The sequence below is a fragment of the Capra hircus genome, chromosome 10, assembly GCF_001704415.2.
Source record: "Capra hircus breed San Clemente chromosome 10, ASM170441v1, whole genome shotgun sequence".
Taxonomy (NCBI): Eukaryota; Metazoa; Chordata; class Mammalia; order Artiodactyla; family Bovidae; genus Capra; species Capra hircus.
The window spans coordinates 51,942,849-51,968,563 of record NC_030817.1 but is presented as its reverse complement, the minus strand read 5'-3'; the positions used below and the strand labels follow the sequence as shown (position 1 = coordinate 51,968,563).

General features: G+C 43.0%; 1 protein-coding gene across 1 annotated transcript; it reads right to left on the bottom strand.

Annotated features, from left to right (window-relative positions):
- Positions 1-24,258, bottom strand: CCNB2 (cyclin B2). Its single transcript, XM_005685708.2, has 9 exons — positions 24,057-24,258; positions 22,075-22,203; positions 21,856-21,969; positions 11,615-11,785; positions 11,162-11,320; positions 9,277-9,513; positions 8,840-8,980; positions 1,738-1,848; positions 1-274 (listed from the first exon to the last, which is right to left on the bottom strand). Exons 1-9 carry the CDS (start codon positions 24,078-24,080, stop codon positions 164-166), a joined length of 1,197 nt encoding a protein of 398 aa, XP_005685765.1. The 5' UTR covers positions 24,081-24,258; the 3' UTR covers positions 1-163.

Below are 25,715 nucleotides of genomic sequence, written 5' to 3'. Positions count from 1 at the left end.
TACCTTAAGAAAATCGATATCTTTATTTTTCCTCAATATACATTTAGAAAACTGGTCTAAGAGGTTTCATGCAATAGACCAGAGGACTATATACAAACTCAGGAATTCCAGATCAGCAAGACAAAGTGCACAGACGACACACTCTTCCCCAGGGCCCTGGAGCCTAGGACCGTCCCAGCAGAGGTGAGGCAAGCTCCTGGATGGCTTTTGAGTTCAGCTGAGGAATCGTGCTGATCTTCAGGAGTTTGCTGCTTGCATACTTATTCTTGACGGCCTGCAGAAGTCATCTGCGGTTAAGCACACATCAGGAGCCCCCCACGATGCCCCCAACCTTATACCTTATTCCTAGTCTAATTTACAAGTATCAAAGGGCCAGATCCACAATCTCCAAAGGGTATGATGATGCCAAACCACTAAAGTTCACAAGTGCTCTAGGCAGGGGTCCCCAACCTCTGGGATCTAATGCCTGATGACCTGAGGTGGGGCTGATGTAAAAATAATAGAAATAAAGTGCACAATGAAAGTAACTGTGTTTCAGTCATCTCGAAATTATGCCCCCCATCCCATCCATGGAAAAATTGTCTTCTACGAAGCTGGTCCCTGGTGCTGAAAAGGTTGGTGATCACTGCTCTAGAGCAGTTTCCTGCCATGCCTAGGAATGGATAAAACCCAGCTGGTAGCACAGGTGATGGGGAACAAACGATTTCAAGGTCCAGAGAGCAGGCTTTCTCTCACGAGGGGTAGAGATAGGAGCTGTTTATCCTATCTAGTGCCACTGGGACATAACAGATTCACCAGCACTGGAGCAGTAACTGGCCGTAAAGATGAGCGGTAACTGGTGCTCAGGTCCCAGAGGACACTCAGGACCAAAAACACACTGCTTCCCTGGCGTGCTAAGTCATGCTGAAGCTACAAGGGAGGACGCACGCCTGACCGTGAGGACACTCAGTATAGATGTCTTGCTCTCGTCACCAGAGCCTGGTGAGCCCTGATACTCAGCGTCACACAGGCACAGGACAGCACGCTGTCTCCCCTGGTGCCTCCTCTCAGATGGGCCATAAAGAGACGGACGCCAGCCCCCAGGACCCTTCCGGAGTGGGCTGCCTGCCTCGCCTCCTTCACCAGGCTTGCTGTTCAGGTGTTGTGCAGTGTTAGTTGCTCAGCTGGGTCCAACTCTTTGCGACCCTATGGAGTGGAGTCCACTAGGCTCCTCTGTCCATGGGATTCTCTAGGCAAGAACAGAGGATCTTCCCCACCCAGGGACTGAACCGCGTCACTTATGTCTCCCGCACTGGTAGGTGGCTTCTTTAGCACTAGTGCCACCTGGGCAGTCCCTCTCAGTCACTGTCCTAAAAGATGCTGGACAAAGGCCCTGCGTGAGGTCACCCAAATACGCAAGCCTTCCACAGGGCCACTCGAGCTGGGCCCTTACGTGCCGGCCAGCATTCCCGGCTTGTGGTGAGCCTTCCCCAGAAAGTTGGGTGGGACATGGGTAATACACTGAAGAGCTGCCTCGGGCTGGACACAGGGAGCCTGTCTACCTTGTTGTAAAGGCCGTCAGCTCTCGGGGTTTATCAGTATGCTCCAGCCCCTGGTCTACTAGAGAAATATAACGTGTGAAACAGACTCACACACATGCCCGAGTATTTACATGAAGATGCAAACACATACACACCCGCCCTCTCACACCCTGAACCCGTAACCTCGAGTCTGACCAGCTGCGGGAAGAGTACTCACGGTGAACTTGGTCATGTTCTCGTTGACACGCACGACGTTTTTGGCCATGTGCCGCATGACCTCCAGCACCTCGCTCTCTGTGTAGCCAGTGTAATACTGCTGCTTTAGGTTCTGGAACACAGCGCAAAGCAGACGCGAGATGAAATCCCCTCTCCCTTAGAAGGGCACATCTTACATATGCTGACATTAGTGATGTAAAAGCTATAAAAATATCCTTCTCTGCTGGAAATTCAGCCTCAGCCTCAACCACTATCATGGTATTTACAAAGCTACCAGTAAACACAGGATGACTCTGGCTCTGAGCTGGACTAAGTTAAGACACTACAAAAACTCTCAGCTCAATCAAATGGCGAAGGTCCCAAATAATTACATTTTAAAGAAGGTTGCATAGGGAAGTAGGTTAGTTCAACTAACAAAGCTTTCAGGCTTGCCTCTGTCACCAAACTGAAAGGGGAAGGAAAGAGGGACACGAATAAACAGCCTCAAAAGGGCTGACCATAAGGGCATGCCTCAGTCCCCACTTAACAGCCCAGCTTGGCAGCGTCCAGTGGGAAGCTGAGAGCCCAGATATCCATCCTGGCAGTCAGGGAAAAAGGTTCAGGATTAGGAAATAAACTGGGGGACTTCAGTGGTTAAGAATCCACCTGCTACCAAAATATACAATCGAGAAAAGACAACCTCTTTAACAAATGGTGCTGGGAAAACTGGTCAACCACCTGTGAAAGAATGAGACTTGAACACTTTCTAAACACCATTCACAAAAATAAACTTGAATTAAAGATCTAAATGTAAGAGCAGAAACTATAAAACTCTTAGAGGAAAACACAGGTAGAACACTCTGACATAAATCACAGCAAGATCCTCTATGACCCACCTACCAGAGTAATGGAAATAAAAACAAAAATAAACAAATGGGACCTAATTAAACTTAAAAGCTTTTGCACAACGAAGGAAACTATAATCAAGGTGAAAAGGCAGCTTTCAGAATGGAAGAAAATAATAGCAAACAAAACAACTGACAAAGAATTAATCTCCAAAATATACAAGTAGCTCATGCAGCTCAATACCAGAAAAATAAACAACTCAATCAAAAAGTGGGCCAAAGAACTAAACAGACATTTCTCTAAAGAAGACATACAGATGACTAACAAGCACATAAAAAGATGTTCAACATCACTCATTATCAGAGAAATGCAAATCAAAACCACAATGAGGTACCATTTCACACCAGTCAGAATGGCTGCGATCCAAAAGTCTACAAGCAATAAATGCTGGAGAGGGTATGGAGAAAAGGGAACCCTCTTACACTGTTGGTAGGAATGCAAACTAGTACAGCCACTATGGAGAATAGTCTGGAGATGCGTTAAAAAACTGGAAATAGAATTGCCATATGACCCAGCAATCCCACTGCAGGGCATACACACCAGGGAAACCAGAATTGAATGAGACACATGTACCCCAGTGTTCATCACAGCACTGTTTACAATAGCTAGGATATGGAAGCAGCCTAGATGTCCATGGGCAGACAAATGGATAAGGAAGTTGTGGTACATATACATGATGGAATATTACTCGGCTATAAAAAAGAATGCATTTGAGTTAGTTCTAATGAGATGGATGAAACTGGAGTGAAGTCAGAAAGAGAAACACCAATACATTAACATATATATATGGAATTTAGAAAGATGGTAATGATGACCCTATATGCAAGACAGCAAAAGAGACACAGATGTAAAGAACAGACTTTTGGACTATGTGGGAGAGGGAGAGGGTGGGGTGTCTTGGGAGAATAACACTGAAACATGCATATTACCATAGGTAAAATAGATGACCAGTGCAAGCTTGATGCATAAAACAGGGCACTCAAAGCTGGTGCTCTGGGACAACCCAGGGAGATGGGGTGGGGAGGGAGGTGGGGGGGGCAGTTCAGGACGGGGGATGCATGTACACCTGTGGCTGATTCATGTCAACGTATGGCAAAAACCACCACAATATTGTAAAGTAATTAGCCTCCAATTAAAATAATTTTTTAAAAAAAGAGAATCCACCTGCTACCACTATTTAGAATAGCTAGGACATGGAAGCAAACTAGATGTCCACCAACAGATGACTGGACTAAGAAGTTGTGGTACATATGTACAATGGAAAACTACTCAGCCATAAAAAGGAAAGAATTTGAGTCAGTGCTAATGAGGTGGATGAACCTAGAGCCTATCATAGAGAGTGAAGTAAGTAAAAAAGAGAAAAACAAAGTATCGTTTATTAACACATGCATATGGAATCTAGATAGATGGTACTGGTGAAGCTATTTGCAGGGCAGGGATGGAGATGCAGACATACAGAACAGACTTATGGACACAGCGAGCGGGGAAGGAAAAGGCGGGACAAATGCGGAGAGAGAAGCACGGGAACATACACACTGCCGTATGTAAAACAGATAGCCAGTAGGAATTTGCTTTATGACCCGGGGAACTCAAACCAGGGCTCTGTGACAACCTAGAGGGGTGTGATGGGGTGGGAGGTGGAAGGGAGGGTCAAGAGGGAGGGGACATATGTATACCTATGGCTGATTCCTGTTGATGTATGGCAGAAACCAAGGCAATACTGCAAAGCAATTATCCTTCAATTAAAAAAAAAAAAAGGAATTCACCTGCTAATGCAGGGAACACAGGTTCAATCCCTGGTCCAGGAAGATTTCACATGACACAGGGCAGCTAAGCCCATGCACTGTAACAAGAAAAGCCACTGCAATAAGGAGCCCATGCACGGGGACTAGAGAGTAGCCCTGCTTGCCGCAACTAGAGAAAACCCACGCTCACCAATGAAGACGCAGCACAGCCAAAAATAAATAAATCTTTTAAAAAAGAAATAAACTGGGCCATAAGCAGCAATCTAAGCTATGAAACCCAAAAGAACTGACATCCCAGGTGGCACCAGTGGTAAAGAACACCTGCCAATGCAGGAGACACAAGAGACGCAAGTTTGATCCCTGGGTCAGGAAGATCCCCTGGAGCGGGGCATGGCAACCCACTGCAGTATTCTTGCCTGGAGAATCTCATGGACAGAGAAGACTGGCGGGCTACAGCCCAAAGGGTTCGGGTTGCAAAAGAGTCAGACACTACTGAAGCAACTTGAGCACACAACACACAGGGCTCTCTTGTTGGGCCCTCATAGTTAAGAACGAGAAAACCCACAGCACTCAGAAGCATGTACACCCAGCCTCCCAGAGAACAAAACTTAAGCAAAAAAGACAGCTGTTGACTGAGAGTAAGACTTATTCTGCATGAAGATATGTAACCTGACGACTTCAGTTTGTGATAAAATTCTAAAAGCTAAAACACACCACTTTCATATGTACAATTGGGAAAATAAACCACAATATCCTTAATGAACCACAATAAATAAACCACAATAACCTTAATCCTAAAATAGTTTAAAGGCAAAAAGAAGTAAGCAAGAGTGAATCTGATGTAACACATAGCTACTGGCATTTTGTTATTAACTGCCAGTAAACAGGGAGGCCTACAGTTGATAGGCTGAGAGCCAAGGAAGCAACTCTAACTGACTAAAATGGGCCACTGGTACCAAGATCACGTGCCCTACATGGACCAGTGACTTTTTTGTCTCCAATTTCGTGTGTGTTTATTTTGTATTTTTTTTAATTGGAGGAAAATTGCTTTACAATGTTTTGTTGATTTCTGCTATACAACAGCGTTAATAAACCATTGTTGTCCGACTCTGCGACCCCATGGACTGCAGCACGCCAGGCTTCCATGTTCTTCACCATCTCCTGGAGTTTGCTCAAACTCATGTCATATATGCCCCTCTATTAAACCTCCCTCCCACCTCCCCATCCTTGCCTCCTATTTTTATGTCAAATAATCTCAAATCTATAGAAAAAAATGAAAGAATAAAATAATGAACATCTGTATATTCTTTGTGCAGATTCATCAGTTCTTAATACTTCACCACTTTCTCTCCTCCTCTTCTCCTCCCCTGCCACTCACTCACAGCATCTGCAACTCACTTTCACATGGTTCAGCAAAAGTTGTATGTGATTTTTTAAGCCATCAAATGGCTGAACCATGTGAAAGTGAGTCGTAGGACCTCCCTGGTGGTTCAGGGGTTATGAAGCCGCCTGCCAATACAAGGCATATAGGTTTGATCCCTGGTTCCAGGAAGATTCCACATGCTGTGTTGTAAATAAGCCCGTGTGCCACAACTATTGAGCTTGCGCTCTAGAGCCCACAAGTTGAAACAACTGGAATACGTGCACCCTAGAACTGCAATGAGAAGCCTGCGCACCACAACTATAGAGTAGCCCCCACTCACCACAACTAGAGAAAGCCCGCATGCAGCAACAAGACCCAGCGTAGCCAAAAATAAATAAAAATAAATTATAAAAAGGAAGTGAGTTGCAGACACCGTGACACATCACTTCTAAATGTTTCATAAGTATCTCCTAAAAAGGATTGATATTTTCCTCCCTAGCCACAATAACTTTATCACATAAGAAACATCAACAGTTCCATAATACCATATAGTCAATATTCAAATCTCGCCAACTGCTGCAAAAATATATTTTACAGATTTTTTTAAAAAAATCTATATCCAGGGTCCAATCAAGGTACACACAGTCCATTTGGTTGTTGTTGTCTTTGGTGTTTAATTTCAAACTCCCATTTTCTTGGCTTTAAATGACACTGACTTTTTTGAAGGATCCAGGCCAGTTGGTTTGAAAATGTCCCACATTCTGTATTTGTCTGTTTCCTGATGGCTAGATTCATATCCAACATTTTGGACATGAATCCTCTATAGGGGAAAATGCATACTTCCTACTGCATGAGAAGGAGGTCAAGTCAGGTTGTCAAAGATACAGGTTTTCTTCAGAATCACTATGCAACTGAGGGGTGATATTTGGAGAGCAATATGAATCTTGTTCTCCAAAATTATTTTACTTAATGCTTATAAGCATCAATTGATGATCCTTGCTGGAATCAGTTATCACTGGGGGTTTAAAAATGGTGGGTTTGTATCTCTACCATTATTTCTAATTAGCTGGCTTTCTACTGAAATTTTTTTTAACTCCTTCCTTCCCTTCCTCATCTTCCTTCTTTCCTTTTTTATCATTATGGACTCATGCATTTTTTAATACATTATAATCTATTGGATCATAATTCTTTTTAATGCTCAACTGTAGTCAGAAGGAAACCTTCCAAGCCAGTTTCTATGTCCTCTTTTGATGTATCCCCACTGATGTTTGAGAATTTGCTTGCTACCTGTTATAAACTGCTTTAGGCTCACCATGTACTTCCCCCTGCCATAGTTCTGAAATCAGATTATTTCTCAAAGGAGCTCTAGTTCCTAATGGGTCATGCCTTGAATATCCAAGATATGAGCACTAGGCATCTTCATTGCTACTGAGTTATCACTCTTTCTGGTCTTTTCATTATGGATTTATTGATGTTTCTAAAACAGAATTAATATTATAGGGGTTTCCTTTTGTTTTTAAGTGTTAACAACATTTTATCTTCTTACAGTGAGTTTTCATCCTTAATAACATGAATGTTTATTTGCTTTGAGTGTTAGTCGCTCAGTCATGTCAAACTCTATGCAATCCCATAGATGGTCTTCTCTGTCAAATTCTCCAGGCAAGAATACAGGAGTGGGTTGCCATTCCCTTCTCCAGGATATCTTACCGACCCAGAGATTGAACCTGGGTCTCCTCATTGCAGGCAGACTCTTTACTGTCTGAGACACCAAGGAAGCTCTACTCTTATTTGCTTTATCCTACAACATAGTTTCAGAATTAGACTACTATTAATCTCCTATTAACAGATTAGTAAACCTCCTAAGAAAGCTTTAAACATGTGACCTTTTTTGTTCGTTTTGTTGACCTTCACATCCCACTATAGATGCACAGTCAGAATGCTAAAGCTACCAGAATTAATTATTCTCTCTGTTACCACTCTGAATATATAGTAACATTTTTTTGCTTAATTCCAGTTCAGGATTTGCATAGAATGTTCAAAAGTCAAAACAGTTACATTACTGTTGTATACAAGCTAATAAAAAATTACAACCAGGAGTCCTGCTTCCCCACCCTCAACCTTCTACTCTGATACCCACACTCAGAGGTATCCATCTTCATTCATTTCCATTTATATGTTTTTTGAAAAATGAGCAAATACATCACACACATACATATCCCCTCTCTCTTATTTCCACTCTTTCTTATGTAAAATGTAAACTCTATCGACTGTGTAGAGGAACAGGTTCACCATGGTGCCCTGGCAATCTTGCACATATCCATCACAGGCCAGGCAGACAAAGGCTGGAACCACATGGATCTGCCTTGGCTTTGAGATCTTGTGATAAGATGGGGTCTTATCGCCTCCTGGGTTCAGCTAATGTGTTTGCTCTGCTGTCTGTGAACTCTAAAACTGCTTAACAGGAACCTCCCTGGTGGTCCAGCAACTAAGACTCTGTGCTCCCAGTGCAGGGGATCCCTCATCAGGAAACTAGATCCCACATGCTGCAACTAAGACCTGGTGTAGCCAAATAAATAAGTGCTTTTAAAATATATATATAAATAAATAAAACTGTTTAGTGGCGGTCAAGAGCGGGCTCATCCACAAAAGAGCTCCTCTGACTATCACCGCAGGCAACGCCCCCTATGTTTCACTGCTATCCTTTTTGGTGTTCGAAACAAGAACCCAAGGAGCAGATGACATCTTTGACTACTTGAATGAACCTGAAAGTGGCTCAGTTCATCTTTACCCATCTAAATAAGGTCAGGTCTTAGCCCTACTTTGTCTTATGTGCTTGACAACTTGCTTGTTTCACTTAACAAAATAACCCAGAAATCTTATTGTATCAGTTCTCAGTGGCCTTCCTCACTCTTGACGATGCTGTAACACAACATGTGTAAAATACCACGGCATAGTCCTCCAGTCTCCACCTGCATCATTCCAGCGGCTCTTTTAAGCCTGTGGAATTTTAACAGCTGTTTCAAGGACAGCACTGTGAAAATGCTAATACATTTCATATCAAGAGGCCCTAAAATATAGCTAATACATTTCTTCTTAAACTCAATACTCACCCATTTTCCTTGGCCTAGAACCTTCTGGGACAGGCAGGAAGCAGCTGCCGCCACCTTGGAAGGGTGGTAGTGTACCATGTCATAGTCAACGAGAGTCAGCTCCATCAAGTATTTGGCTAAAGTGTGCTGTTCAACATCAACCTACAAAAAAACAGCCGGAAATGGAAAGAAGCACAGCTGTTATTACTCTCCTGCAAAATTCTGGGTGAAGACCTAGGAACTCAAAGCCACTGAACTCTCTTTTCCTTCCCAGGCACTGCTCTGTTCCACAGCATGTTACAAACACAGAACATAAAGTCTTTGAAGAACTGACAAGTGTTAGGACTTATCTAAGAAATGCTTCCTATCAACTCATAAGCTTTCCGTTCACTGGATCATTTCTGGGATGAGACGACAAACAGCAAAATAAAGTCTCCTAGAGAACTGGAGGCACTTACCTCCCCAGCTTTTGACGCCCGCCTTAAGAAATGTAGCGGCAACGGTCGACCCAGCTCAAATTTCAGTTCCTTCAAAATCAGAGTTTCCATTTCTCGAATTTGAGAACTGGTATAAGCATTGTCAGTGATGTAAACAAAGTCTTCGATGTTTGGAGAAAACATTTCCTCATACTTGGAAGCCAAGAGCAGTGCTGTAATGCCAACCAGCTGAAGCTTCTTACGAGAGACTGGCTGAACCTAAAGAAGAAAAATGTGTCAGAAGTCTTAACCAAGGAGAACGGGGGCTCTGGGTGGAGGAAAGTGAGAGGAAACCAAATCCTGGAGAAGCCCACATCAGCCCTGCTCACACCTCTCTTAAAGCCCAGGAACCTCAGCACTGACCACAGTTACCACCACAGCCCGTGGCACCTGCCTGTCATGGAGTGCTCGCTCTGTGCCAGGCACAGGGCTGAGATTCAATCATCTCATGGAATCCTCACAAAAATCCTGGGCAGTACATAATTTTTCCCTCACAATTAGATGGCCTGAGAAGAGATGCAGACACCAGCCCTAGATCGGTGAATCGCTGACAGGGAAGAATAAGCCTGAAGACCAAGCTCCCAGGCAGTACTCTACGCGCATCGTCCTGGCTTGAGTGTCTGGGGAAGCCCCAGTGTGGCACTCAGCATGGTCTGAGTCATGATGAGGTCAACAGAAAAAACAGGCGTTTAACAGGTGAGGAGGGCCAAGGAAGGGGGGCCTCAAGCGTTCCTTTAATCCTCACCAAAAGTACACTTATTATTCAGCCTGAAGACCCTTCCAGAGATGCTTTAGTGTCAGAGGAAATCCAAATCTAGAGTGTAAGTGCTTCTCTTGACTTTTATTTTTAAACTAGGAATTTGCGTGTTTTGCTTTAACTCTCACTGTTGAAAATCTGCCAAAAATATGACAATGCTTTCTATACCACTGAGGATTTTTGGACAATGAAAACCAATGGCTCTATGGTTGCTTAGCATTTTGCAGACTCTCAGGGTCATTATTATCAAGACAGTTATTACTATATTGTTTGGGCAGCACTGTATTTGACCTACACCTATATTATAAATGTTGACTTCAAATAAACAAAACCTTAGGATTTCCCCGGTGGTCCAGTGGCTAAGACTCCAAATTCTCAATGCTGAGGGCCTGGGTTCAATTCTTGGTTGGGGAACCAGACCCCACATGCTCCAACTAAAGATCCCACATGCTGCAACTAAGACCTGGTGCAGCCAAATAAATTAATTGAAAATAAATCAATAAATCCTTACCTGCAGGACTACCAGTTGGTAGATAACACACTAGAGGTTAAGGTCTGGCATTTCTTCTCAGTCAGTGTTCTTGCATTACTGGTAGATATTTTGATGGTTACTTCTGCCTCTCAGCTTCATTTCTTACCTTCCTCTTTGCTTTAGACCTCACACTCTGAGTATACTCCCCACAGATCCCTCCAACCCTTTTAAGAAAACTGTCTCCTCCCTCTTCTACAGTGATTCAATGCTACAACTGGCTGGAAACTATTAAGTTCTCTAGTAAAACTCTTCATTTTTCATATAAGAGACCTTAACACCAAAGAGTACTGAACTATGGAAATTGTGCAAGTGGGCCTGGAGAACCAGCCTCCAAAGCCCCATGGGCTTCAGATGGACTTTCAGACCATCTGCTGGTTTATCTCCTTTGATGAATGATTGTGGTGAGACAGCATCTCCTCTGGGCACTTTTCAGCAGGCTGACCTAACAGCAATGGTCAGCATTCCTGGAAGTGTGACATGCTTGAACTACAGCCTTTCCTAGCACTTGAAGTTCTTTGGCATCTCATAAACTGGCCTTTGGTCTTTTCTTCTGCGCAGAGTCCCCACAGCGTGCTCACCTGTAAATATCGGTCCATGACGGCAACACACATGTACAGCGTTTCCTGCAGCAGCCTGAACTTGGAGTGCACTTGCACCAGCCAATCCACCAGGATGGCACGCATGCGGCCGTTTATGTCTCTCCCGTCTAGGAAATGTGGGTTTATGGACTGCAGAACCTGTTGGTGGAATTGAAAAGTTTAAAAACCTGACTTCGGTGAACAACAAGGTCCTGCTTTAGCCATAGTCAATATCCTGTGATAAACCATAATGGAAAAGATTACAAGAAAGAACATATATGTATATATAACCAAGTCATTTTGCTGTACAGCAGTAATTAATACATTATAATTCAACTATACCTTCAATAAAAAATAAATTTAAGTTTAAAAAAAAAAGCGAATTTCATTTCCTTCCCAGCTGTGTGGCAGATTCCACACTGCTGTACAACCAAACCACAAAGGCCCCCTCACCTCAAGCTGCCTTAGATATTGGTAGATATCCTTTACATAGTCGCTGCAGAGCTGCGGGTTCTCCCAGTCCTCAGTATCAATATCCTCAATTTTGCAGAGCAAGGCATCAGAAAAAGCTTGGCAGAGGTTCTCTTCCTTCATGGAGATGTCCTGAGGTGTGGGAGAAGGACCCTGCATCCACAAGGGAAAGCGCACGTGTCACTACCTTAGGAGGAGACTTGATCACAAATGCAGAGTCAACTGGTTTAAAAGCATCATACGCATTTTTATAAATAATAAAGCCCCAACAAATACATTTCAGAGTAAGAGGTGAATAATTCAAGTAGATGAAGTGTTTGGAGATAAACTCTTCTGTTTAAAAATGGTCTCATCCTTCAGTTAAAAATGTACTTTAGGCGAAAAAAAAAAGCTCTAATTTCACTCAAAATGAAAACCCAGGTCCTCACAGTGTAGGCCTTTCCCTCTTCCCTTGCTAATCCATCTCTTACTTCTCTCTCCACTGTCTGCTCCTCACCAGCCTGCTGGTCAGGCCTCCCTCACCACAAGCAGGCTCCCTCTTCCGGGAAGGCTCAGTCCTTGTAGCCACATGGGTAATTCCCTCACGTACTTCCTCAAGTTTGGCTTAAGTGTTACCTTTTCAATTAGATTTATCCTATTTAAAATTGCCATCTGTCTCTACAATGCCCCCCCAACACACACATGTTTCATCTCTCTAGTGTTTTACCCAAAGAATCTATAACCTCCTAATACACCACAGAGGAGAGGCCAGGGTGCCCTCTGCTCCTGGGTGGTGGAACGGCCCCAGGGTGGCCAATGGCAGCAGTGAGGTGGGGGTGCCCGCCACTCCTGGGTGTCCTTCAGCATCAGTTCCAGCCTTTCCCAGAGCCCCACCCTGGCGACTCCAGCAGGGCCTTTGCTTTGGCCCCCGGACGGCACATTGACCAACATTTAATGGCCAGTGAAGGTTTACACACTCAACAAGGACCAGCAGGGGGACAACCAGGGCACAGGGCATGTCATCCAGCGACATGAGGTGGCTGAAGGGCATGTCCCTGCAAGTCAGGGCCTGATAAAATGTGGTCCACTGGCAAAGGGAATGGCAAATCACTTACTATTCTTGCCTTGAGAACCCCATGAACACTATGAAAACGCAAAAAGATATGACAATGAAAGATGAGCCCTCCAGGTCGGTAGATGTCCATTATGCTAATGGGGAAGAACAGAGAAAATAGCTCCAAAAGAATGAAGTGGCTGAGCCAAAGGCAAACAACGCCCAGTTGTGGATGTGTCTGGTGGTGAAAGTAAAGTCCGATGCTGTAAAAAAACATTACATTGGAACCCAGAATGTTCAGTCCATGAATCAAGGTAAATTGGATGTGGTCAAACAGAAGATGGCAAAAGCGAATATCTACATTTTAGGAATCAGTGAACTAAAATGGACGGGAATGGACGAATTTAATTCAGATGACCATTTTATCTACTACTGTGGAAAAGAATCCCTTAGAAGAACGGGAGTAGCCCTCATAGTCAACAAAAGAGTCCAAAATGCAGTACTTGGGTGCAATCTCAGAAACAACAGAATGATCTTGGTTAATTTCCAAGACAAACCATTCAATATCACAATAATCCAAGTCTATGCCCCAACCACTAATGCTGAAGCTGAACTATTTTATGAAGACCTACATAGACCTCCTGGAACTAACACCAAAAAAATGTCCTTTATCATAGGGGACTGGAATCCAAAAGTAGGAAGTCAAGAGATATCTGGAGTAACACACAAGTTTGGCCCTGGAGTACAAAAAGAAGCAGGGCAAAGGCTAACAGTTTTGCCAAGAGAATGCACCAATCATAGTAAACACCCTCTTCCAACAACACAACAGACAGCTCTACACAAGGACATCACCTGATGGTCAACACCAAAATCAGACTGATTATATTCTTTGCAGTTGAAGATGGAGAAGCTCTATACAGTCAGCAAAAACAAGAGCGGGAGCTGACTGTGACTCAGATCATCAGCTCCTTATTGCAAAATTCAGGCTCAATTTGAAGAAAGTAGGGAAAACTACTAGGCCATTCAGGTATGACCTAAATCAAATCCCTTATGATTATACAGTGGAGGTGACGAATAGATTCAAGAGACTAAATCTGACAGACTGAGTGCCTGAAGAACTATGGATGGAAATTCGTACCACTGTACAGGATCGGTGATTAAAACCATCTCCAAGAGACAGAAATGGCAAGAAGGCAAAGTGGTTGCCTCAGGAGGTCTTACAAATAGCCGAGAAAAGAAGAGAAGCGAAAGGCAAAGGAGGAAAAGAAAGATATACACATCTGAATGCAGAGTTCCAAAGAATAGCAAGGAGAGATAAGAAAGACTTCCTAAATGAACAATGCAAAGAAACAGAGGAAAACAACAGAATGGGAAAGACTAGCGATCTCTTCAAGAAATTAGAGATACCAAAGGAACATTTCATGCAAAGATGGATACTACAAAGGACAGAAATGGTATAGATCTAACAGAAGCAGAAGATATTAAGAAGAGGTGGCAAGAATACACAGAAGAACTGTATGAAAAAGGTCTTAATGATCCAGATAACAACAATGGTATGATCACTCACCTAGAGCCAGACATCCTGGAATGGGAAGTCAAGTGGGCCCTAGGAAGCATCACTACGAACAAAGCTAGTGGAGGTGATGGAATTCTAGCTGAACTATTTCTAATCCTAAGAGATGACGCTGTAAAAATGCTGTACTTTATATGCTAGCAAATTTGGAAAACTCAGCAGTGGTCACAGGACTGGAAATGGTCAGTTTTCATTCCAATCCCAAAGAGAGCAATGCCAAAGAATGTTCAAACTATTGCACAACTGCAATTATTTCACACGCTAGCAAGGTAATGCTCAAAATCTTTCATGCTGGGCTTCAATGATAAGTGAATTGAGAACTTCCAGATGTTCAAGGTGAATTTAGAAAAGAGAAGAACCAGAGACCAAACTGCCAACACCCACTGGATCACAAAAAAAAGCAAGGGAATTCCAAAAAAATATCTACTTCTGCTTCATTGACTAAAATAAAGCCTTTGACTGTGTAGATCACAACAAACGGTGGAAAATTCTTAAAGAGCTGGGAATACCAGAACACCTTACCCACCTCCTCAGAAACCTGTTAGAACTGGACATGGAACAACGGACTGGTTCAAATTGGGAAAGGAGTACATCAAGGCTGTATATTGTCACCCTGCTTATTTAACTTATATGCAGAGTAAACCATACAATGCCAGGCTGGATGAAGCACAAGCTGGAATCAAGATTGCAGGAAAAAATATCAATAACCTCAGAAATGCAGATGATACCACATTAATGGCATAAAGCAAAAAGGAACTAAAGAGACTTTCTTTTTTTAAGAGACTTTTGATGATAGTGAAAAAGAAAAGTGAAAAAGTTGGCTTAAAACATTCAAAAAAACTTGGCACAATATTCAAAAAACTATGATTACGGCATCTAGTCCCATCACTTCATGGCAAATAGAGATGGAAAAAAGTGGAAACAGTGACAGATTTTATTTTCTTGGGCTCCAAAATCACTGCAGACAGTGACTGCAGCCAGAAAATTAAACGACACTTGCTTTTTGTAAGAATAGCTATGACAAACCTAGACAGTGTGTTAAAAAGCAGAGACATCACTTTACCAACAAAGGTCCATACAGTCAAGACTATGGTTCTTCCAATAGTCATGTATATATGTGACAGCTGGACCATAAAGAAGGCTAAGCACCGAAGAATTAATGCTTTCAAACTGTGGTGTTGGAGAAGGCTCTTGAGAGTCCCTTGGACAACAAGGTGATCAAACCAGTCAATCCTAAAGGATCAACCCTGAATATTCATTGAAGGATTGATGCTGAAGCTGAAGCTCCAATACTTTGGCCACCTGATACGAACAGCCAACTCATTGGAAAAGACCCCCATGCTGGGAAAGATTGAGGGCAAGAGGAGAAGGGGGCAACAGAGGATGAGATGGTTGGATGGTATTGCTGACTCAATGGACATGAGTTTTAGCAAAGTCAGGGAGATGTGAAGGACAGAGAAACCTGGTGTGCTGCAGTTCATGGGATCAAAAGAGTCAGACACCACTTAGCAACTGAACAACAATATATCACAGACTTTATTTATATATCATGCATATTATTTTCTACTTCTACCAGAATGTAAGTTCTATGGCCTTACATCTATTCACACTGATTTTGCCCACTAAAGCCTCTCAAATGCCTATGTCATCCCTGACACACTTTTGTTGGCATAGCTGCTCAGTCATGTCTGGTTCTTTGCCACCCACTGGACTATACCACCAGCCTCCTCTGTCCATGGGATTTCCCAGGCAAGAATACTGGGCTGGGTTTCCATTTCCTTCTCCAGAGGATCTTCCCAACCCAGGGATTGAACCCACATGTCTTGTGTCTCTTGGTAGGTGGATTTTTTTTTTTTACCACTGCTAGACCTGGGAAGGCCCCCTGACATATAGTAGGGTTCAGTAAATATTGAGTGTAAGAAACTTAAGACACCTAGGTTCAGAGATTCCTAGAACTGATAGTTCACTTTGGCAGTGCCCTCTTGAGCAAGTGTAATGTTTTCTTCATCAACTAATTTATTCTAAATTGAGAAATTATTTAACAACGAAAAAGCAGGAAAGCACATTCCAGCCTATGAATAAAACAGGAGGAAGCAAAGACTGAGCAAGTAGACACCCAGTATTTTATTTTCTTATCATGACTGGGTGATTATCCAAATTAAAATTGTATGGAGTTAAAACAAGCATTTAGTAATGAAGCATAAATAAACCATCACTTTTTTTTTTTTTTTAAGGATAAGAGGTACTTCTCAAAGTATAGCCTAGGACTGCTAGGCTGTAAGAATATATATTAAAACAATAAAATATAGAAAGAAAGAGAAGGCAGGATAATAAACAAATTTAACTTACATAAAAGCTCAACGGTTACAGTTTCCAGTCTTAGAGAAGAAAACAGTAACAGCCACAGGATATGTAGCAATTCAAATCATGCCCTTCCCTCTTAAACAAAAGGTCTTGAATTGAGGAAGGGCCAGGTGAGCAAGAGGTATACAGGTATACCTCATCTCTCAAGAATTTAAGAACTACTAGAAGGAATAAGAAAAGTTACCTGAGGTCCTAGGGAGAAAACTAGTAAGCTCTTCAGAGAGCGCAGAACTCACTGAGCAGGCAAAGGCACATGAGTACAAAGTCCCAGGGGAAGCCAAGAAATAAAGGCAAGTCTGGGGACTGAGCACTGATTTGAGAATGGAGAGCGTAGCGTATGAGGTGACAGAAACAGACTGGACAGGTGAGCGAGAACCCGGCTAGGGAGTTTAGATTTCATCCAAAGGGAAGCGAATACCCTGAAGGCACTGAGCAAGAGTGACTGGAATCAGATGTGCGTTTTAATAAGTATGTGCAGCTTCAGTTTAAGGTTTCCTTTTTAGGGATAATCATCATTACTCTCCCCAGGAGGGGCAATCAGTACCAGGAAGCCTGGTTTAAGAAGACAGAAGTATACTACAAAGCTACAGGCATCAAGACAGTATGGTATTGGTACAAAAACAGAAATACAGACCAATGGAAAAGGATAGGAAGTGTAGAGATAAACCCTCGCACCCATGGGCACCTTATTGTTGACAAAGGAGCTAAGAATATACAATGAAGCAAAGATAGCCCCTTCAACACATGGTGCTGGGAAAACTGGACAGATACATATAAAAGAATGAAATCAGAATACTTCCTAACACCATATACAAAGATAAACACAAAATAGATTAAAGACCTAAATGTAAGACCAGAAAATGTAAAAATCTTACAGGAAGACACAGGCAGTACACTCTGACATAAATCACCAGCAAGATCCTCTCTGACCCACTTCCTAGACTAATGGAAATAAAACTATACAAATGGGACCTAATTTAACTTACAAGCTTTTGCACAGAAAAGGAAATAAACAAGATGAAAAGACAACCCTCAGAATGAGAGAAAATGACTGCAAACAAAGCAACTGACAAAGAGTTAACCTCCAAACTATACAAGCAGCTCCTGCAGCTCCCTATCAGAAAAACAACACAATCAGAAACCTGGCGAAGACCTTCTTTGGAGGCATTTCTCCAAAGAAGACATACAGATGACCAATAAACACATGAAAAGATGCTCTCAACATTGCTCATTATTAGAGAAATGCAAATCAAAACCACAGTGAAGCACCATCTCACACCAGCCAGAATGGCCATCGTCAAAAAATCTACAAACAATTAATACTGGAGAGGATGTGGAGAAAAGGTATCCCTCTTGCACTGTTGGTGGGAATGTAAATTGACATAGGCACTATGGAGAACAATATGGAGATTCCTTTAAAAACTAGAAATAAGACTACTGTGTGACCCAGCAATCCCACTACTGGGCATATACCCTGAGGAAACCACAATTCAAAACGACATGTATATCCCAATGTTCACTGCAGCTCTACTTATTAATACAATAAACAGGACATGAGAAAAGCCTAGATGTCCATTGATAGATGAATGGATAAATAAGCTGTGGTACAGATATACAATGGAATATACTCAGCCATAAAAGGAGTGAATATGAGTCAGATGAACAGAGGTGGACAAACCTAAAGCCTGTTATACAAAGTGAAATAAGTCAGAAAGAGAAAAACAAACATCGCATATTAATGCATAAATATGGGATCTAGAAAAATGGTACTGATGAACTTATCTGCAGGGCAGGAACAGACACACAGACGTAGAGAACAGACTTGTGGCACAGCGGGGGAACAGAGAGGACAGGACAAACAGAGAATAGCACTGAAATGTACACATCACCATGCGGGAAAGAGAGACAGCTAGCGGGACGTTGCTGTGTGACGCAGGGAGCCCAGCCCTGCGCTCTGTAACAACCTATAGGGGTGGGGTGGAGTGGAGGTGGGAGGGAGGTGCACGGAGGGGATATATGTATGCTTATGGCTGATTCACCTGTTGTACAGCAGAAACCAACAACACATTGCAAAGCAATTATCATCCAGCTAAAAACAAATAAAAATAAATTTTAAAGAAGAAGAAGACAGAAGTTATGTACTTCAGATGCCTTAGCAGCTTGAATATTCACCTGTTTCTACTCAGAAGCACACCTAAGTTTAGTCATATCCATAAAGCCACCAGGATAAGACAAGGATAATTGCTCTGGGCCTTAATTTAGAATTTCTTGAAAGCATTCCTTTTGGACTCCAACATAATTGAATTATTATAAAATCCTTTCTAAGATCTCGCTTGCCTGTGGAGATAATAACCTAAGTTCTGTGAGCCAACTGTGCACTGGCCAAACTGTCCAGTGTCTGCTGCATGCAAAGATAACATGGATCAACTGTTGTCCAACACAAAAGTGGTCCTAGAGCAAAAGCTTCACATTAGATTGATGAATGAGTTCCGTGAGTTGTCAGAGACAACTGAAAAGCAGGCTCAGAAATAATAAAGTTGTGAGACTGTGCTGAACTTGAGATGTGGTTCTTTGCCAAAGGATGTGTGGAGATGAAAAAAGGCTACCGGAGTTCTCCCAGCACCAACATTTAATGAGTCGGTCTGTTAAGAGAGCCGATTAACATGCACATGCAGGGCTTCCCTGGTGGTCCCGTGGTTAAGAATCCACCTGCCAGTGCAGGGATGTGGGTCAATTCCTGGTTGCTGAGCTAAGATCCCACGTGCCAGGGGGAACTAAGCCTGCCTGCCACAACTAGAGAGGCTGTACGCAGCAACAAAAGATCCCACAAGCCACAGCTAAGACCCAATGCAGCCAAATAAATAAATAAAATATAAACATGCAAATATATAGGTATTTACACAAGTTTTGTTGAAACAGTTATTTTTTAAAATTATACTTTACTTTGAGCTGCACTAGGACTTCGTTGTGCGGGCTTTCCTCTTGCTGCAGGGAGTTAGGGCTACTCTCTAGCTGCGGTGCTCAGGCTTCTCACTGTGGTGGCTTCTCTTGTTGCTGGTACCCAGGTTTAGTTGCTCCGCATCACGCGCAATCCTCCCAGCCCAGGGGTCGAACCACCACATCCTGCACTGGCAGGAAGATTCTTCACCACTGAGCCATCAGAGAAGCCCCAGGGTTCTTTTATTTGCTAGATTTATAATAGATAACGTCAACTCAGTGCAATAAGGAAGGACTCCAAGAAAACCTGTTGGTTCCAATCAGAGTTCACGATTTGCAGCAGTAACTGTGTATATACACAAGCACACTCAGTTGCAGAAAGACAAAGTCAACTACTGAGGTTACCTTTAGGGAATGCAATGGAGTAGAATTTTGAGGGTGGGGAGAATAGTAAAAATGAACTGACCCGTTATCCTATGCACTCTACCATGTCTGTATTGTCTTGCTTATCCCTGTTTCTCGTATAATTAAAAATAAAAGACACTTCTTTTAATATGAATAGTCATGCTCATTTCCTTTTATATATAGTTTTTGTTTTAGGGAAAGTTAGACCATAAACTATTCTTATCCGTGAATAATGACCATCACTACATTTAGTGTTTCAAGCAGATTTGTAAATCTAAAGCCACCTCCGAATTTCTAGCCGCCGCTCCCCAGTATGTCTCCTAAGACCGCATCTGCCTCTGCCACAACGTATTACAGCACACGCCTTCACTTTGATGTTCCGGGTTTGATTGGGAACCTCCTGGGAATAGGAAGCTGGTTCACTCACCTTGTTTTCCCAGTGCCCAGCAAACAAGAGACTAGCAGAAAGCCTGTTTCCTTCCTTCAAACTACTGTTTGCCAAAGCCTCATGAGTCAGCAAAAACATAGTTTTCTCCCAAAATTTCAGGATTAACTACTCTAGTGCTTAAGGGTCTCACTCCACTCCAAGCAGCATACCCAAAGGATTCCTTCTGAATACAGGATGATGTCCCTGAAAGGAGTTCTGGGACATCCCAGCACGTTGAGGTTGTTTCTTAGCACCCACATTGACACTGGTAAATGGGCGGGCACTTTGGAGAGATCCAGGCTTATTCAAGACACCATCGGCCCAAGACACCCAACATATCCCTTCCACGGCCACGCTACACTGCTTTCATCACTGCTTTCATCTCCTCCTCCAAACTTTCCATGCATTCCCCTCTGCCTAATGGGATATAACCCAAATTCCAAGGCCTTCAAATCCAACTGCAATCTTCTGTCCAACTTTTTGCCTGCCTCCTCACACAAACCTTCTGATCCAACTTAGACTTGCTGACTCTTTGCCCTGAAGGACATAACTTATAGGCCTATCCCCTCTTTGGTGCCTTGATCCCCACTGATGCTTTGTTTCCACCTTTCCTATCAGCTTTTCTCTATCCCTAAAAATCCCACTTACTTCAGCAAGTCTGCCTTGACCACTCCATCCCCCATGATTCTCTCCCTCCTTTAGATGGGACACTGCGTTCAGTCAGCCATTGCCTGTGGGTACCGAGCATCGCGCCCTCGGATTACAAATTTAATTTTCAGGTACAAATGCCCTCTCTAGATAAGTCTCCTCAAGGCAAGATGTCTTAACACAGCCTTAACACAACTGGATGTGTATAGTAAGTACTCAACCTATTTCTCCAATATGTCCAATGTTTTACCAAAAAATTTCAAGCAAACAACTATATAAATATCTTGAACTAGAAAGAGCAGTCATTGTTGTATTGTCAGCACTTACAACAGTGCTTGCTTCACTGTGATTATGTGACTTTGTGTGATCTATGAACGAGAGCACGCATGAACTAGAAGACGGTGGAAGATGAACAGGCCAGTGCGTCCACTACCATTCTAACTTTAATTGAACTAACCAGTCATGGAGACTACAATCTCTCAATACCATCCTGGCATTACTTTGTTCTTCCATGAGTGAAGGTCTCATAATTGCAAGCTTCCACCACCTTTGCAGGCAAGTTCATTCTTACAGTGAATTATTTTTAATAAAATCTATCAAATTTTCCTCTGAGATCATGAAATTTATTTAGGTACTAAGGTATTTAACTTTGTTACTCAAGGTCATAACATTATGTTAATTACTACAAAGATGTTCATTTTCTACACTGTTGTCTTAAAGCAGAGCTCCTGCTATCAATGTTCTTCAAAAGCAGCAGTGATGATAAAGGTGCCCTTACACCATAGCCCCAAACTGGCTACTCTGTTAAGTATGTTTGTAAATTCAGAACTTCCTACCTTTGGAGCCAACACATCCATCTGCACTGGTTTCACAGAAGCAGTAGGTTTCGGGTGCTTGTTGACATTTGTTGTTTTGGTGGGTGCAACAGGTACTTTAGTGTTCTGGGCTTTCTGAAATGAAAAAGAAATGTGAAGAGGGCAAGACAGCCTGTGTTGCCACTGAGTGCTCTACAGGGTCAGCCTAGTGTGCAGAGGTGCAGCCCTCACAGTTGTTACCTTAGCTACTTGTATGGCTCGGGTTGTAACCCGATTTCCAATTTCTTCTAAAACTGCCCGCCTGATAGTCACATGACTTTTAGGTTTAGAATTAACTCCTGTGTCATTATTCTCTAAATCGGTGGACACCTAAAAAAAAAAAAAAAACACACAAGGAAAAAAGTTATTCAAAGTTGAGATAATTTACAATACTTTGCTGGTGTCAGATCCTCAGATTCAGAATTGATTTGGCAATGGTGAATTTATTGAGGTCTATCTGCCAGAGAGAAAGGTAAATTTTAGGAAGTCTAAAAATGCTACTTTCTATTTATAACATCACTCTAAATTAGGCAAATACACTCATTCACTTTTTTTTTAATCCCACTAAGAGCTTCCTATATGGACCCTGTATATGAATGGCATCTATTTAAAAAACTTCCTGGACAGAGATGAGTAACAGGCGCAATTAAGATGCAATATTAAAAAGCTGTTTAAAAGCCAGACGTTTAAAACCTAAACTAGGTTTTGATTCTACAAATAAGTGCTCAGACTGGCAACATCTTTAAAGACAGCCTTTTAGCTGTGAGGGTGCCATAGCATGTAAGCTCTCTTTTATTAGGGATATTTAGAAAGAAAAGTTTTTATGAGTAAAATAGTTTTATCTCAAATTCAGAGAAAGTGTGAATTGTATGAAATAAAAATTGTTAACACGCGTTAGACAGAATGTACTTAGAAACAGAAACTTGTTAGTAAAAACAAGAAAAGTTTTACATAGAAAAGTTTATTATATGTGATAAACATTTCAGGAGAAAAAAAACCAGCATGTACTATTCTTGATAATCAGGGGTCCTAATCTTAACATATTTTCCAACAGAGGATTTGAATGGACCTACCAGAATAGACAAATGGGCAGGGGAAAATGCAAGCCTTACCTGAATAGAAGGGAATTTAACTATGAAAGCACTTTATGGGGTAGTTTAGACAAAAATTACTTATCAGTTTGACTCAGATTCACAAAAGTATTACAGTTAAATACAGAATGTATTCAACTTATTAGGATCCTCAAAAGTCACACTGTTCAAGTCACTGCCCGTTTTAAAAAGTGTTTTAAATTTCCTGTGGGTTGAAGTGGTAATCTAGGTCAATCCATTTGGAAGGGGAAATCAGCAGCTTTTAACAAGCCTACAGCCAGGAGGATGGAGCTCAGGTGTGTCAGGGCCCTCTACTTTTCAGCAAGGAAAAAAACAGATCCAGGTACAATTCAAACCCATAGAAAATTCCAAACTACCATTAACGATTTGTTTTTTGCAAAGATGAAATAAATGAATTTGGACCTTCTTTCAGTCTGCCATATGGCTCCAAATAATATCTCTATTACACTTGAGTAAAGGAAATTACTTTTTTAAAGGGGCAAGCCCATACATTGGCGAACTTAGCCTTGTAAGACCTCGCGTGCAGAAATAAACAGGAAACTCATACAAAGTGAAATGTGCAAACATTTGAAAAACATCCATAGCTGTTGCTTGATTAAACATCTGAAATATTTTTCAGCCTGCGGAATTTCTTCGTCCTTCTCCCCTTCCCCACAGCTGATTCCTTAGCTGGCAAGGACTGAAGGAGGAAGAAAACCCCAAGCAGCTGTATTTAGATAACTCAGCAACAAAGCGCTCTCGGGGACCGCTTGCCCAGTCCTAGGCCCAGCGCTCCAGGGACTCACTTGACAAGTGCCAGGCCCGAGGCGTTTTCCTATACTCCCCTCGCCCCGCGGAAGGTACGGCCAGGCCAGGAGCCAGCACCGGGAGAGCGGAAGCAAGGCGAGAAGTCAGCCGGCGGGTATAGGCCTCAGGGCCGGCCAGGCCCTAGGGCCCAGGCCGCCCGCAGGAAGAGGAAAACGGCGCAGCTTGGGACGAAGTTCAAAGCCGAGGAGAAAGAGAAGAGAGAGTCGGCAGAGCAGGCAGCGCGGCCGGGCCCAGGACCGTGCGGAGGGTCGCCGGCCCACTCACCGTCGGGCGTCGGAGAAGCGCCATGAGGAAATGAACAGGCAAGAGTGGCGGCTCCGCCCAGGGAAGGACTCGGACTGGACACAGAGAGCACTAGCTTCCCCCGCGCAGTTACGACTGCGCTCCGGGCCCGCAAGCTGGGGATCTTCGAGAAGTCGCCTAGTTCCAGGATTCAAATACCGCGCCGCTCGCGCCCCCATTGGGCGGCCCTACGAACCACGCGCTCTTCCCATTGGCTAGTCAAGAGGCCCTTCCGCAGGCAGATTGGCTGAATTTTCCAGACCCGTTTGTTGTCATAACAACATGTTTTTTTTCTGCTTGGTGTTATTTAAAAAAAAAAAAATCTCGGCTCCTAAGATAAACAAAAATAAAATGTCTCATTGGAAAAGCAGACTTAGGACGCCTTGTCTGGATTTGGACGCGACCTCAATTACGGATGTCTGCGTTTGTACAGGGTGCGCGGAAGTTGGTTCTAGGGAATACCCTTAAAATACCATTTCTGATATTTCCTCTTCTTCCATAACTTTTGCGTTGAAGTTAGGTCGGATTGGCCTGCCTAGGTGGTGGAACAGGCGCCTATGGGTCATTTAGGGCTGCGCTGTGTTAGGTGGTTGAGATGCAAACGTGTGCTTAAGGAGCGGGAATTGTGGCGTTAACTCTAAAGCAAAGATTCTTAGGAGATGGGGAAAAAACGATAAATGCGGTTTATGTGACTTGTGATTCAAGTAAGCTCTTCATTGTATTGCGGAACCTGGCACATTGTTTCGTGTGTGTTGTGATCGTTGCTCAGTAAATATTTGTCGAATAAATTATGATGTGCTGAAGATTTTAAAATGAGAAAGACAATTGAAGTGTGATCCAGCTTTGGGCAGCAGGGTGGGAGGATCAGGTCAAGACAAGAAAAGAGCAAAGGAAAAGGGAGAGGAACAGGAAAGAAAAAGGGAGAGGAAGGGGAAAGAGGAGAGGAAAGGAAGGGTCAAAGGCTCACAGCAAAGGTAGTGAAATGACTTCTGATGATAGGCTCCATCTAAGAATTTGAGCAAGATTTCCCATCACTCCTACTCTTTAAAAAATGGTTTATCTCTCTGTTACTGGGGTACTGCTGCTGCTAAGTCGCTTCAGGGGTGTCCGACTCTGCGCAACCCCATAGACGGCAGCCAACCAGGCTCCGCTGTCCCTGGGATTCTCCAGGCAAGAATACTAGAGTGGGTTGCCATTTCCTCCTTCAATGCATGCATGCACGCTAAGCCACTTCTGTCGTGTCCGACTGTGCGATCCCATGAACAGCAGCCCACCAGGCTCCTCTGTCCACAGGATTCTCTAGGCAAGAGTACTGGAGTGGGTTGCCATTTCCCTCTCCAACTGAGGTACTAATGAGCCTTAAATAAAGTGATCTGAATTAAATTCCTTCTGTTGGATCTAACATGACTACACCTGTTTCCTCTTCAGTTCAGTTCACTCGCTAAGTCGTGTCCAACTCTTTGCGACCCCATGGACTGCAGCATGCCAGGCCTCCCTGTCCATCACCAACTCCCGGAGCTTACCCAAACTCATGTCCCATTGAGCCGGTGATGCCATCCACCTGTCGTCTGTTTCTCCTCCTGCCTTCAGTCTTTCCCAGCATCAGGATCTTTTAAAATGAGTCAGTTCTTCACATCAGGT